This window comes from Aedes albopictus, chromosome 2 (assembly GCF_035046485.1).
Source record: "Aedes albopictus strain Foshan chromosome 2, AalbF5, whole genome shotgun sequence".
NCBI classification, from domain to species: Eukaryota; Metazoa; Arthropoda; class Insecta; order Diptera; family Culicidae; genus Aedes; species Aedes albopictus.
This window is the reverse complement of record NC_085137.1, coordinates 282,972,349-282,983,912: the sequence shown is the minus strand read 5'-3', so window position 1 is coordinate 282,983,912 and position 11,564 is coordinate 282,972,349. Positions and strand designations below refer to the sequence as shown.

At 43.9% G+C, this 11,564-nt stretch overlaps 1 protein-coding gene across 1 annotated transcript; it reads left to right on the top strand.

Moving 5' to 3' along the window:
• Window positions 1-9,106: 9,106 nt before the first annotated feature.
• LOC134286609 (uncharacterized) lies at window positions 9,107-10,523 on the top strand. Its single transcript, XM_062848242.1, has 2 exons — window positions 9,107-9,164; window positions 10,096-10,523. Exons 1-2 carry the CDS (start codon window positions 9,107-9,109, stop codon window positions 10,521-10,523), a joined length of 486 nt encoding a protein of 161 aa, XP_062704226.1.
• Window positions 10,524-11,564: the final 1,041 nt, after the last annotated feature.

The window sequence follows — 11,564 nt, the reverse complement described above, 5'->3', positions numbered from 1 at the left end:
AACAGCCCCCTGGTGCACCCCTTCTCATCCTTCTCTTTCTCGTGTTTGTTTAAGAGAGTGAGCAAGAAAAAAGAAAAAAACTAGATTTGCCAATCGTCATCTCTGTGTCCCAGTTTCTAATCTTCGTATCTGTGTCTTTGCTAAAACTGGACTACTGCACTGCCGTGTGCACACTTAGATTTTTTCGCCGAATCTCGGCAAACAGATTGCTGAGATTGGCACCGCCGAGTGCTCGGCAATCATCTCAGCAAAAATACGATTTGCCGAGATCTCGGCAATCACAAAAATGACAGCTATCGATAGTTTTGCCGAAACCTCCAGCGCGGTTAGGGTTGAAGTTTTATCTAGCCACCATTCTATAATCAATTAAAATGGAACATAAATAGCAATAATTTAATTGCCCACAGAACGTTTTTGAAGTTATACTTACACTTCTTTGGCGCTTAGCTAAATTCCGGATCTCCTCAGCACTCTATGCAGTGGAGCCTCGTAGCCGTGCGGTTAGGGTCACCAAGCTTCTAATCGCACCATGCTGTGGGGTGAGGGTTCGATTCCCGCTCCGGGCGATGAAACTTTTTCGTGAGAATAGTTTCGTCTCCGTATCCACTGGTGCATGCTCCGTGTTTGTCCCTTGTCTAGTGTTAAGTTAAAATTCAGTCTGTACAGCCTCTGGTTGAAGACGGTGTCCGCGTCTTTTTAATTTATTTTGTTATCTTTTTTTTTCACTGCGGCGTGAAGGCTGCAAAAGTGACAGTTGTATTGCCGAGATCTCGGCAAGCTCATTTGCTGATTTCGTTAGAATGTGTGTTTACCGATGGGCTCAGCAAAAAATGCTGTCAGTTTCCGGAGTTTTTAAACAAATTGCTGATAGTTCAGTAAAATCTTCTGGCCAATCTCGGCAAAAACGTTTTGCTTGCTGATATGTCAGCAAAATCTTGAGTTGCCGTTTGAAGTCGGCATATTTTTCTGCCGAGCTCGAGAATCAGTTTTAAGTGTGTGCAGCATTGTTGTCCCATGTTAATTGGGATTATCATAGAACATGGGACAACTATGCTGCCCACGGCATTGCATGGATCAAGTGTTTTTTGTTTACCAATTTCAATAACAGCTTGATGCCTGCTATACAAGATATACCTACCAGTGTCGCGTGCTGGAAAAAGGGTGCAATTTTCTGACTATGGAGTTCTACTAATGTTATGTGGTTGAGGGTTGCGACCGGGATTTCTAGACAGCTTGCAAAGGCAAGTACAGTTTGAATTTGAATGACGAGCATGCTCTGCTTTATGCTTCATTCCACGTATATAACTTGTCCAATGGACAATAATGTCCACTCCTTTTGGCTCAATGCGAGTCTCTCAGAAATCCGTCACCTTTAATCCTCGCCGGAACATACGATTCATCGTGATAAATCTGCGTCTGTACGCACAGTCAAAAATTATTTTGAAGCCCCTGATCCCCTCAACTCAGTCCCGCCTTCTACTTCCAAAGATCATCATAGTCGTCTCGGTATTGCAGTTGAGAGATGTGATGGGGTCTTCCAGATAGCTTGCCAAGGCAAATACAACATAGATTTAAATGTCGAACATGCTCTGCCTGATGCTCCATCTAACCCCTACAGCTCGTCTACTCCAATCCGTCCAGCTGAAGAAAACACTCCAAAATCACAGTTGCGACACTGTTGTCGCCGCAAAACAGTCGTTCAGGCCTGTGTTTGAATCGGACGCACAAGTCCCTAAGAATATTGAATCCAGTGATCATTTATAAACTCCATCGGCTGTAGTTGTGTCCCAAAGGATGCTCTTAGCAACGCGCTGCTGTATGACAAAAGGAGGGCAGCTATCGGCAGTACACAGTTGGCAATAGTCGGCCGCTCTGGAAGCTGCTCTTTCTCCTCTGAGGAAATGATTTCTTCGCCGGTAGCGAGAGCATCGTTATCAGCATCTGCTGATGAATCTTTATCATGACCCGCTCTGCGAGGGTCGCGTGATCACTTCATACTCCCCCTAATGGACATCGTGGGAAAAAAGAGCACAAATATGTTTTAGTCGAGGCTCCCTTGTGCAGAAATTTAGGGAATGCGTTACTAAGTCGTCCGTCCGGGCCGAATTCATAGGTAGCCGAGCCGTGACGGACACCTTCCTGCAGTCGACATGCGAAGCCCTCGTGGACTACTGTTGTACTGAACTGCCACGGCCGCGTCGCTCTTCAGCCTTTCTTTGCTCATCTTGCCGAATTGCCGGATCGGGACAAAAACCCTCGTGTCAGCCACCCGTGGACCCTCGTGTCACACTCCGGACCACGACGATTGCCCGCCACCAGGGATGGCATTGCGCACTGAAAAGATGTACAGTGCAGCTCTTTCTCATATTAAACCGCTCACTCTTGCTCATACACTGAAGAGCATACCATCCCTGCTTGCCACCTATGACCGTGCCTGGTCATTGGAGAAGATTTGCACTTCATCGTTCACTCTCCGCCCACCGTTGGGAAACCTCAGGACGACCCGACTCGTGTTGGCCCTCAAGAAGGCCGCACCGCCTGGGACGCGGAAGAAGGGTGCAATACTGTCACCCATCAGGCATCACTCTTCGGTTAACCTGTCCTTGACACTGCACCGACGTGATCCGTGTTCCGGTGCTCTACCTGCAGCTGTACACCATTCAATCGTGCATTGCATGTGCTGTGCGGGTTTTCTGCACGGAAGTGAAATCCCTCTGTTTCTTTCTGAACAAATACTAATATTCCTTGTTTGATTAACTGACTATTATGGCCAGGCGCTTAACAGTGACAAGCAGGGCGCGGAGGCTGAAACATGCCGCATTTCGTCTTTACCGCGTTTTTGCATTTTTCTTTGTGTTTTTAGTTCGCACTTGGGTGGAACGCTGATGGAAGAGTGAACGGTCGTCGGTCGTCAGTGACAGGCAGGGCGCGGAGGCTGAAACATGCCGCATTTCGTCTTTACCGCGTTTTTGCATTTTTCTTTGTGTTTTTAGTTCGCACTTGGGTGGAACGCTGATGGAAGAGTGAACGGTCGTCGGTCGTCAGTGACAAGCAGGGCGCGGAGGCTGAAACATGCCGCATTTCGTCTTTACCGCGTTTTTGCATTTTTCTTTGTGTTTTCGTTCGTACTTGAGTGGAACGCTGATGGAAGAGTGAAAGGTCGTCGGTCGTCAGTGACAAGCAGGGCGCGGAGGCTGAAACATGCCGCATTTCGTCTTTACCGCGTTTTTGCATTTTTCTTTGTGTTTTCGTTCGTACTTGAGTGGAACGCTGATGGAAGAGTGAAAGGTCGACGGTCGTCAGTGACAAGCAGGGCGCGGAGGCTGAAACATGCCGCATTTCGTCTTTACCGCGTTTTTGCATTTTTCTTTGTGTTTTTAGTTCGCACTTGGGTGGAACGCTGATGGAAGAGTGAACGGTCGTCGGTCGTCAGTGACAGGCAGGGCGCGGAGGCTGAAACATGCCGCATTTCGTCTTTACCGCGTTTTTGCATTTTTCTTTGTGTTTTCGTTCGTACTTGAGTGGAACGCTGATGGAAGAGTGAAAGGTCGACGGTCGTCAGTGACAAGCAGGGCGCGGAGGCTGAAACATGCCGCATTTCGTCGTTCCCGCGTTTTCGTATTTTTCTTTGTGTTTTTTGTTCGCATTTTGTGTAAACGATCGACGATGGCTCGGTGGGAAGAGACCACATTGCCCGCATCGTGGTGCTAGCGTCCGTCGTTATTCCGAGTTCGGAAATGCTGAGACCAAAGCCAAACAGAAAACCAGCTGGTCAGGATTATCCGGTGAGTTCGTTCCTGATTATTACTTTTTATATTTGAACATGACATATATGGGGATTTCGGAGGGGTAGCCTAAGGAAGTTAAATGAACTGGTTTCCGGGCAAATGTTCGTGGGGTGGCCAGACTTTGTCACGAGATAACAATTATCATGTTGTTTTCCGAAGGTCTCCAGTGAATTTAGCTTACCCTGCTACAACAAACCATCAGGTAGATCATTCCGTTCCGGTATGATTCTGCAGCCATAGGTAATCCTTGCGCTGATGGTGGGTACACAATCATCATCATCATCATCATCATCTACCTGCAGCTGTACACCGACTCATTTAGAAAGAATAAAATTGTGTTAGGTAATACAACCCAACGTTTTCGAACCATCGCAAACTCCCTCATCCGAATGGTTCTGGGACCCAGGAGTCAAAAGAGGACTTGTGAGCCCTGTCCGGAAGCAACCGTTTGCTAGATCAGCAAATTGGGGCTTAGGTCGTCCCCTTCTGGGCCGGCGCGGTCCACTCCCGGAGTCAGAAGTTTATTCACTGATGCTCAGCTTAAAAGTAACCATTTGTGGTTCCTGGAAAAAATATCCATAGATACATACATTCATTTGCACAACATCACTTCATGTAAGACATAATCAACAATAGTACGCTACCAAGGTTGTTAACCGATAAATTATCGACAGTTAACTCAACGCAAACTCGATAACTATAAAAGTTGTTCGATAACCTCTCGATAACGATAATCAAACGATGAATCAACGCGAAGATCAACGTACCTTCGATGATTTTGCGATAAATCTAGTTACCCTAGTGACGGCATTAACAACGGTTCAGATCGCGAAGAAAGTTTTCCGGAGACGTTATCGAGTCGATAATTTCAACAGTTAACTGTATCGCCGATGACGAATCCGTCTGAAGACGTTATCGTTATCGACGATAAACGATAACAGACGTTAACTTTATCGGCGATAACGATAATTTATCGATTAACAACCTTGTACGCTACAATACTCGGTTCGGGACTGCTGGTATCCATCCTCGGTCACGCCCAATGCTCTACGCCCAATCGAATTGGTAGAGAACACCAACTTTGTAGGGTTGTTGTTCGGCATCCTTCCGACTTTGAATGCTGGATTCGTCGTAGAGTGCAGCGAGCTTGTGGTTCATCCTCCTTCACTACACAATGTTCCCTGCACACCGCCGAAGATCGTCCTTAGCACATGTCGCTCGAAAAGTCCGCAGCAGGTTTTTTGTTTCAAAATTGTATACACGAAAGCCATTTTTTGAGCCGCTTTTATTTTTTTATGGAGTTTTAGGAACTTCATTAGGATAGCTAAACCCTATTTTTCAATTTCACCCTTTGATAGCTGCCCTCCTGCATGACAGATCCCCTGAGGGGTTACTCAACCAATTGTTCCCATATAAATTCAGTTCAAAGTGCGTTTAAGGGCACACAAATTAGGAAACTGAGGATTTTGGCGCTAAATGTAAAGGTGAACCAGATTCAATCTGGAATCTGAATTAACCACTTCGCCTAAACGCCAAGCAAGCGAAAAGTTTCACTTGCATGCGAAGAAGGAAGATTAGAACACCCGGCGAGACTCCTCAAGGCGAGTCCCTCAAAATCAACCGAACCGACGAATCGTCCCACAGCACACACTCACAAATCCTAATCATAGGCAGAATATTCAATGGGGAATCACTGATAAGAAAACGCATGCAAAAATGAAAAAAACTAAAATCGATTATTGGATTATTGAATTTTCTGCTGTCGTATAGGGCTATAATTGCTGTATTCGAGTAACGAATGCTCCGTTTATTTTCTTACCCACTCGGTCTTCTACTTTACCGATTCTATTTCCCCAAAGAACTTCCATCTTAGCCTCCTGTGTCTGATGTCCCTATATTTCCTCTCCACAATTTGTTATTCTATGATCTGCAGTCATAGCTGAATTTTGAATTATTATTAAATAAAATCAAATCACGTGTTCTCAAAATACTACTATTAACTCACCAAAGTATTGCGTATCTTGTATGGTAAATTTATATCGATTGCGACGATAAAATAATAATCATAAATCCATACGTGGGCGCCAGTAGTGGCGGCGGTTTGCCTTCTCTCTTTCGCTCTCACACTTCTTCATTAACCACTGCGGGACAAAGCCAAGCCAACAATCAGATCGGCTTGGACTGAAAGAGGAGCATGTTTCCGAAAGTGCTAGCCAATAACAAAAAGCCGAATTATTATTGCCATTCAACCACTCTGTAGTTTTATAGCCGCCGAAGGTACGTTTCCTCCTCTGTGTCCAATCCAAAGCACCGGCGAACATCGTTTTCAACTGGTCGCTGACTGGCAACGCGATACATAAATCATGGTAGCGACGGCGAGGCTTGAAAGAGTTTTCCAACATGTGCCCTTTCCGTTTCGTTTTGATGTTTCCTCCACTGGCCCAGCAGCAATTGAATTACCTATTCAGCGAGATCGTGGCACGATTCGAAACAAACCGGACAAAAACTCGAAGGTGTTGAGTTCTGTTGCTGGAGCAGTTGCCACTGCCGCTGACTTGGTGGTCTCCTCGATAATCTGTATGTATGTTGCAGCTATTGTCAAGAAAAATGTAGTGTTATTCATAAAACTTATCATGAAATCGAAAGCCATAAGGCTGATTTCTATCTATGAGCATATCCGGACAGTGGCTCAATTACGGTGGCGTTACCACTTCCTCGTCGTGCATGGGTTAGTTTAATATTCAAATGGTGTTCTGACGAAATTGGCTGCACGGCACGAGTTTCATGTTATTCCTGCTTTGTTTTAAAAGAAATTTGTCACCAATTGGTTTTGAAGAGGGCACAAAAGACGGAAATGTCACGATCAACACAATCGACCCAAAAAATGGTTGGTGCCATGACGTTACGCCGCATCTTGAAGTAGAGGGAAACCAATAAAAACTAAATGAAATAAAACATCGCATCACAGTATCGAGACACATACGCCTAAATGTAGGCACAGTGCACGACAAAGTAAGTCGCTTAGACTTGCGCGTTTCCGGATTCGCATGTGATACACGTTATGTGGCTACCGTTATGATACATTTCGTTTGTATCTTGTTGCATCGCAGTGGTTTGTAAAGTAGGTAATATGCATAAAAATACATACCGTGGTTTTGGGTGAAATCGCTTACATTTTACTGTTTATAGTGTTTATTTTTTCAATAGTTTCTTAATGATTTATAATAAGTAGGATATTGGTGTCCTTATTAAACATATGGCTCTTATCTTCATCCTACTAAAAACAAAGGATTGAAGCGCTGTTTATTTTGTTTCTCATTTTTGTATTTTTTTTTGTTAGAAGTGAGCTGATAGCGGTTTCTGCAGATACATTTTCACGACTCCCTGGACGTTTTCTATATTTTCAGATTTCACTCAGTTTTTTTACTCCAGTTCCCGAATTAGCACGGTATTATATACTGGTTCTCGAATCAAAACGTTTTCTATATTGTCTCACGAACTAACCCAGGTTTAGACGTTTTATTACACGATGCGTATGCATCCCTTTTGTAAAAAGACCTCAGTGTACATAATCTAAGCCAATGAAACTCCGAATGATTCCCAGTATCAAACATGGTGAAAATAAGTACGTTTCCTTTTCCTAGTCTATTCTATTGGGCCTTCAATTCTAAATATTTCTAGAAGGTTTTAAAAATAATAACATTTTGCATGAACAAAAGCTCAGTTCGTTGACGGTGAATTATGTCAATACCTGGTAACACTTTTACAAAATATGTAAAACGGAAGTCGTGAACTTCTGTCTACGACCAAAATTTTTGAAGTACAATTATGCACTGATTTCGATACCGTGCTTCAAAAAATTTTAAGTAGAGTAGTTTTTGAGTTTCAGCTTAACCCTAAAAGGGATACCTGGGGTCCATTGGACCCCAGGCGCCTTTCAGAGCTCGTCTTTGATGGAACACACACAGCGAGGTGACGAAACTGAGGCCATGAAGGTATTCCTTTTAGGGTTAATATTGAGTTTTACATCTTTTGAGAGTATGGAATTTACTTAAATTTAAATTCAAATTCAAATTCATATCTAAATCTATATTATATCTATATCTTGACAACGATTGGCAACCGGGACGCAACAATGAAAGCTCCATGGAAGCCCCAACTCCCCCTGCCACAGTCGAGCCTATCCCGCCAGCGTTCAACAGCCGTCCTGGTCCTGTGTGTGGGAATGGAGGAGGGGTCTTCCAACCATCCACTCACGGCAAGTATGATGTAATAGCGAACAGTCCAGCACCTGATCCACCTTCCGGTTTCAGCGGATATTTCTGCGGATTTCAACCGTGGATTACGCACCAAGACAACAAATTTGAAGCTGCGCTTGTCTTCCTCCGATTACGACGTTATCATTTTCACGGAAACATGGCTCCGACCTGACATTAACGATTCGGAACTCACGTCTGACTACTCGATTTTTCGCTGTGATCGTAGTGCAGCTACAAGCGACCTGTCGAGAGGTGGGGGAGCTCTCGTCGCGGTCAAATGTGGACTACAATGCTCGGCTGTGTCTCTGGTGGATTGTGAGCACCTAGAGCAAGTTGCTGTTCGATCCTTATACGTTTACAACGTTTATTTGCGCCCCTGTTCTGAAGCAGCACTTTATTCAGAGCATGCTATGGCTGCACAGAGGATTGCCGATCAAGCTGCAGATATCGACGTTATATTGATACTGGGAGACTACAATCTTCCCCGCCTGAAGTTGTGCTTCGATGATGACATCAATGGATACCTGTCCTTGAACGCTTCCAGTGAGCCGGAACTGATTCTTGTAGATTCCTTGTCGTCGTGTGGTCTGGTGCAACTAAATCCCTCTGTCAACTCTAGCGGAAACGTGCTTGATCTGGTTTCTCGAATTCCCCTAACGATTTCGAAGTACTGCAGTCTCCGCATCCGATTTTAACTTCAGACGATTATCATCCGCCACTCGTACTGCAGCTAGACACTCGCAGCTCTGTGCTTGCCCAGGTTGTTTCGGAATCCAGCACTCCCGAACTTGACTTCAAGCGATGTAATTATGAGCATCTCAACACCATATTGGCATCTGTTGACTGGGAGCACTACCTAAATGGTTGTTCAGTCGACGCAAATGTGTTCATGTTTTACGACAAGCTTTCTGAGATTCTAGCTTTGCATGTGCCTCGTCGACGGTCTTTGGATGCATTAAAAACCATCCTTGGTGGACGGCTGAACTGCGTAATCTGCGAAACAGACTCAGAAAGGTGTGTCATCGCTTCTTTTCTGATAAATCTAACGTAAATAGAGAGATGCTCCGCTCGGTTGAGTCGGCGTACAACGAACTGCTCACATCGACCTACCAAGTACGTAAGTAGATTAGAATCCAACCTTAAGCGGAACCCTACGATGTTTTGGAAGTACGTCAAGTCCCAACGATCAGGTAATCGAGTTCCGTTAAACGTGACATACGGCGATGTTACGGCTAACACACCCGAGGAAGCCGCAAATCTGTTTTCCAGTTTTTTCCAAAGCGTGTACAGGGCGACGGCCCCGCAACTTCGGCCAGGGTGCTTTAGTCAAGTGCCTTCCTATAACGTTGATCTACCGCCTTGCAATTTCTCATACGACGATGTATTACGAGCACTGACAATGTTGGATGCTTCAAAAGGTGCCGGCGTCGACGATCTGCCGCCGTTACTATTGAAAAACTGTGCCAGGTCATTGGTGGTGCCTGTAATGCTGCTGTTCAACCGTTCCTTAGAGGAAAAAACTTTTCCAAGTTAATGGAAAATCGCCTTCATGATACCCATTCATAAAATCGGAACATTGAGTCATGTGGAAAACTACCGTGGTATCTCGATTCTTTGTTGCCTGGGTAAGGTTTTCGAAACTCTAATACATGAGATTGTGATCAACGCTGCTAAACCGCTAATCTCGGAGTACCAAGATGGCTTTCTACCTCATCGCTCCACCACGACAAATTTGTTATGCTACACTTCCGTACTATTCAAAGAAATGGAACGCCGAATGCAAGTTGACTCGATCTACATAGACTTTTCGAAAGCGTTCGACACTGTTCCTCACAGGTACGCCGTTGAAAAATTCAAACAAGTTGGTTTTCCTGATTGGTTTACTGAATGGCTGATGTCGTATCTATCTGATCGCAAAGCATTTGTAAAAGTGAATTCTGCGTGCTCGAATTCCTTTGACATACCATCTGGCGTTCCGCAAGGTAGTGTCCTAGGCCCCCTAATTTTCGTGCTGTACATCAACGATTTGTGCCCTCGGATCTCCTCAGGAAAGCTGTTGTTCGCTGACGATATTAAAATGTTCAGAGTCATTGCCACGGTTCTAGACTGCCTTGCACTTCAGACGGATATTAACGAGCTGTTGTGCTGGTGCCGCGAAAATGGAATGAACGTGAATATCAATAAATGTAAGGTTATAACGTTTAGTCGCGAATGCAGCTCGGTAATCCACCAGTACCAGATGGGTTCCATCCAGTTAGAAGGTGTGCAGTCAATTCACGATCTGGGTGTGACCATTGACAGCCAACTTCGCTTCAACGAGCACGTGTCCGTAACAACTGCGAAAGCATTCTCCGTTCTTCGCCGCAACGCAACGCACTTCACCGACCCGTACACGCTTAAGTCATTGTTCTGTGCCCTGGTGCGTAGCATCTTGGAATATGCAGCTCCGATTTGGAATCCGTATCACGCTTCGTAGATAATCCGCATCGAACGCGTCCAGAGGTGCTTCATACGTTTTGCGCTTCGCAATCTACCATGGAACGATCCTGAGCATCTCCCGGACTACCCTGCACGCTGCCGCCTAATCGATCTGGAACTGCTCTCTGATAGGCGTAAAAAGTCACAGCAGCTAGTCGTGTTCGATTTATTGCAGAACAATATTGACAGTCCGGATCTCCTACGGCAGCTGTCATTGAATGTACCGACGCGTCAACTTCGACAAAACGACTTCCTTATTGTTCCTGGGTATAGAACAAACTACGGCCACAACAATCCTTTGAGCTCCTGCATACGAGTGTTTAATGAAGTTAGCAACATGTTCGATTTTGGCATGACGAAGGAGAACTTTAGGAATAGGTTAATAAATTAGATTAAGAACCAGTCTGTACGATTTTTTTTATCAAAGACATAGTAATAATAAATAATAATAATAATAATAAATAATATATCTATATCAAAAAATCAGAAATGTATGTTGTTTTGTTTTTGAGATATGATGTTTTGAATATAGAGAGTCATATATTTTAGTACTAGCTACTCTAAAATTGCTTGAAATTGCAACTTCTCATAAAACTATGCATAGTATTGCTTTTTAAAGTGATTCCTGGTGGTTTTGGTATCCTTAATATTATAAGGAATCAAAATAAAATCAAATTTAAAAAAGTGTCTTGTATGGGAAAATTTGACCTTTTAATTTCAAAAATCATATCTCAAAAACTAAAAAACATACATCTCTGATTTTTTGATATGTTACGCCAAATTTCCTGAATTTTCTGATAAAAATATAAAGCCAGGGTTCCTCTTTGGTCCCGAGACCATGAAAACGTGAAAAAACTAATATATTTGCATATTCTATAGTACTCTTTATATTTTAACCATTCAATAGCTTTTAAACAAAAAAAGAAGTTTAAAATCGGTCAACTGGTTCAAAAGTTACGATTTTTTTTAAATTTTTAGTTTTGAAAAACCTTAATTTTTTGGACCACCCTATATGAAAATTGGTCACCCTTATGACGAA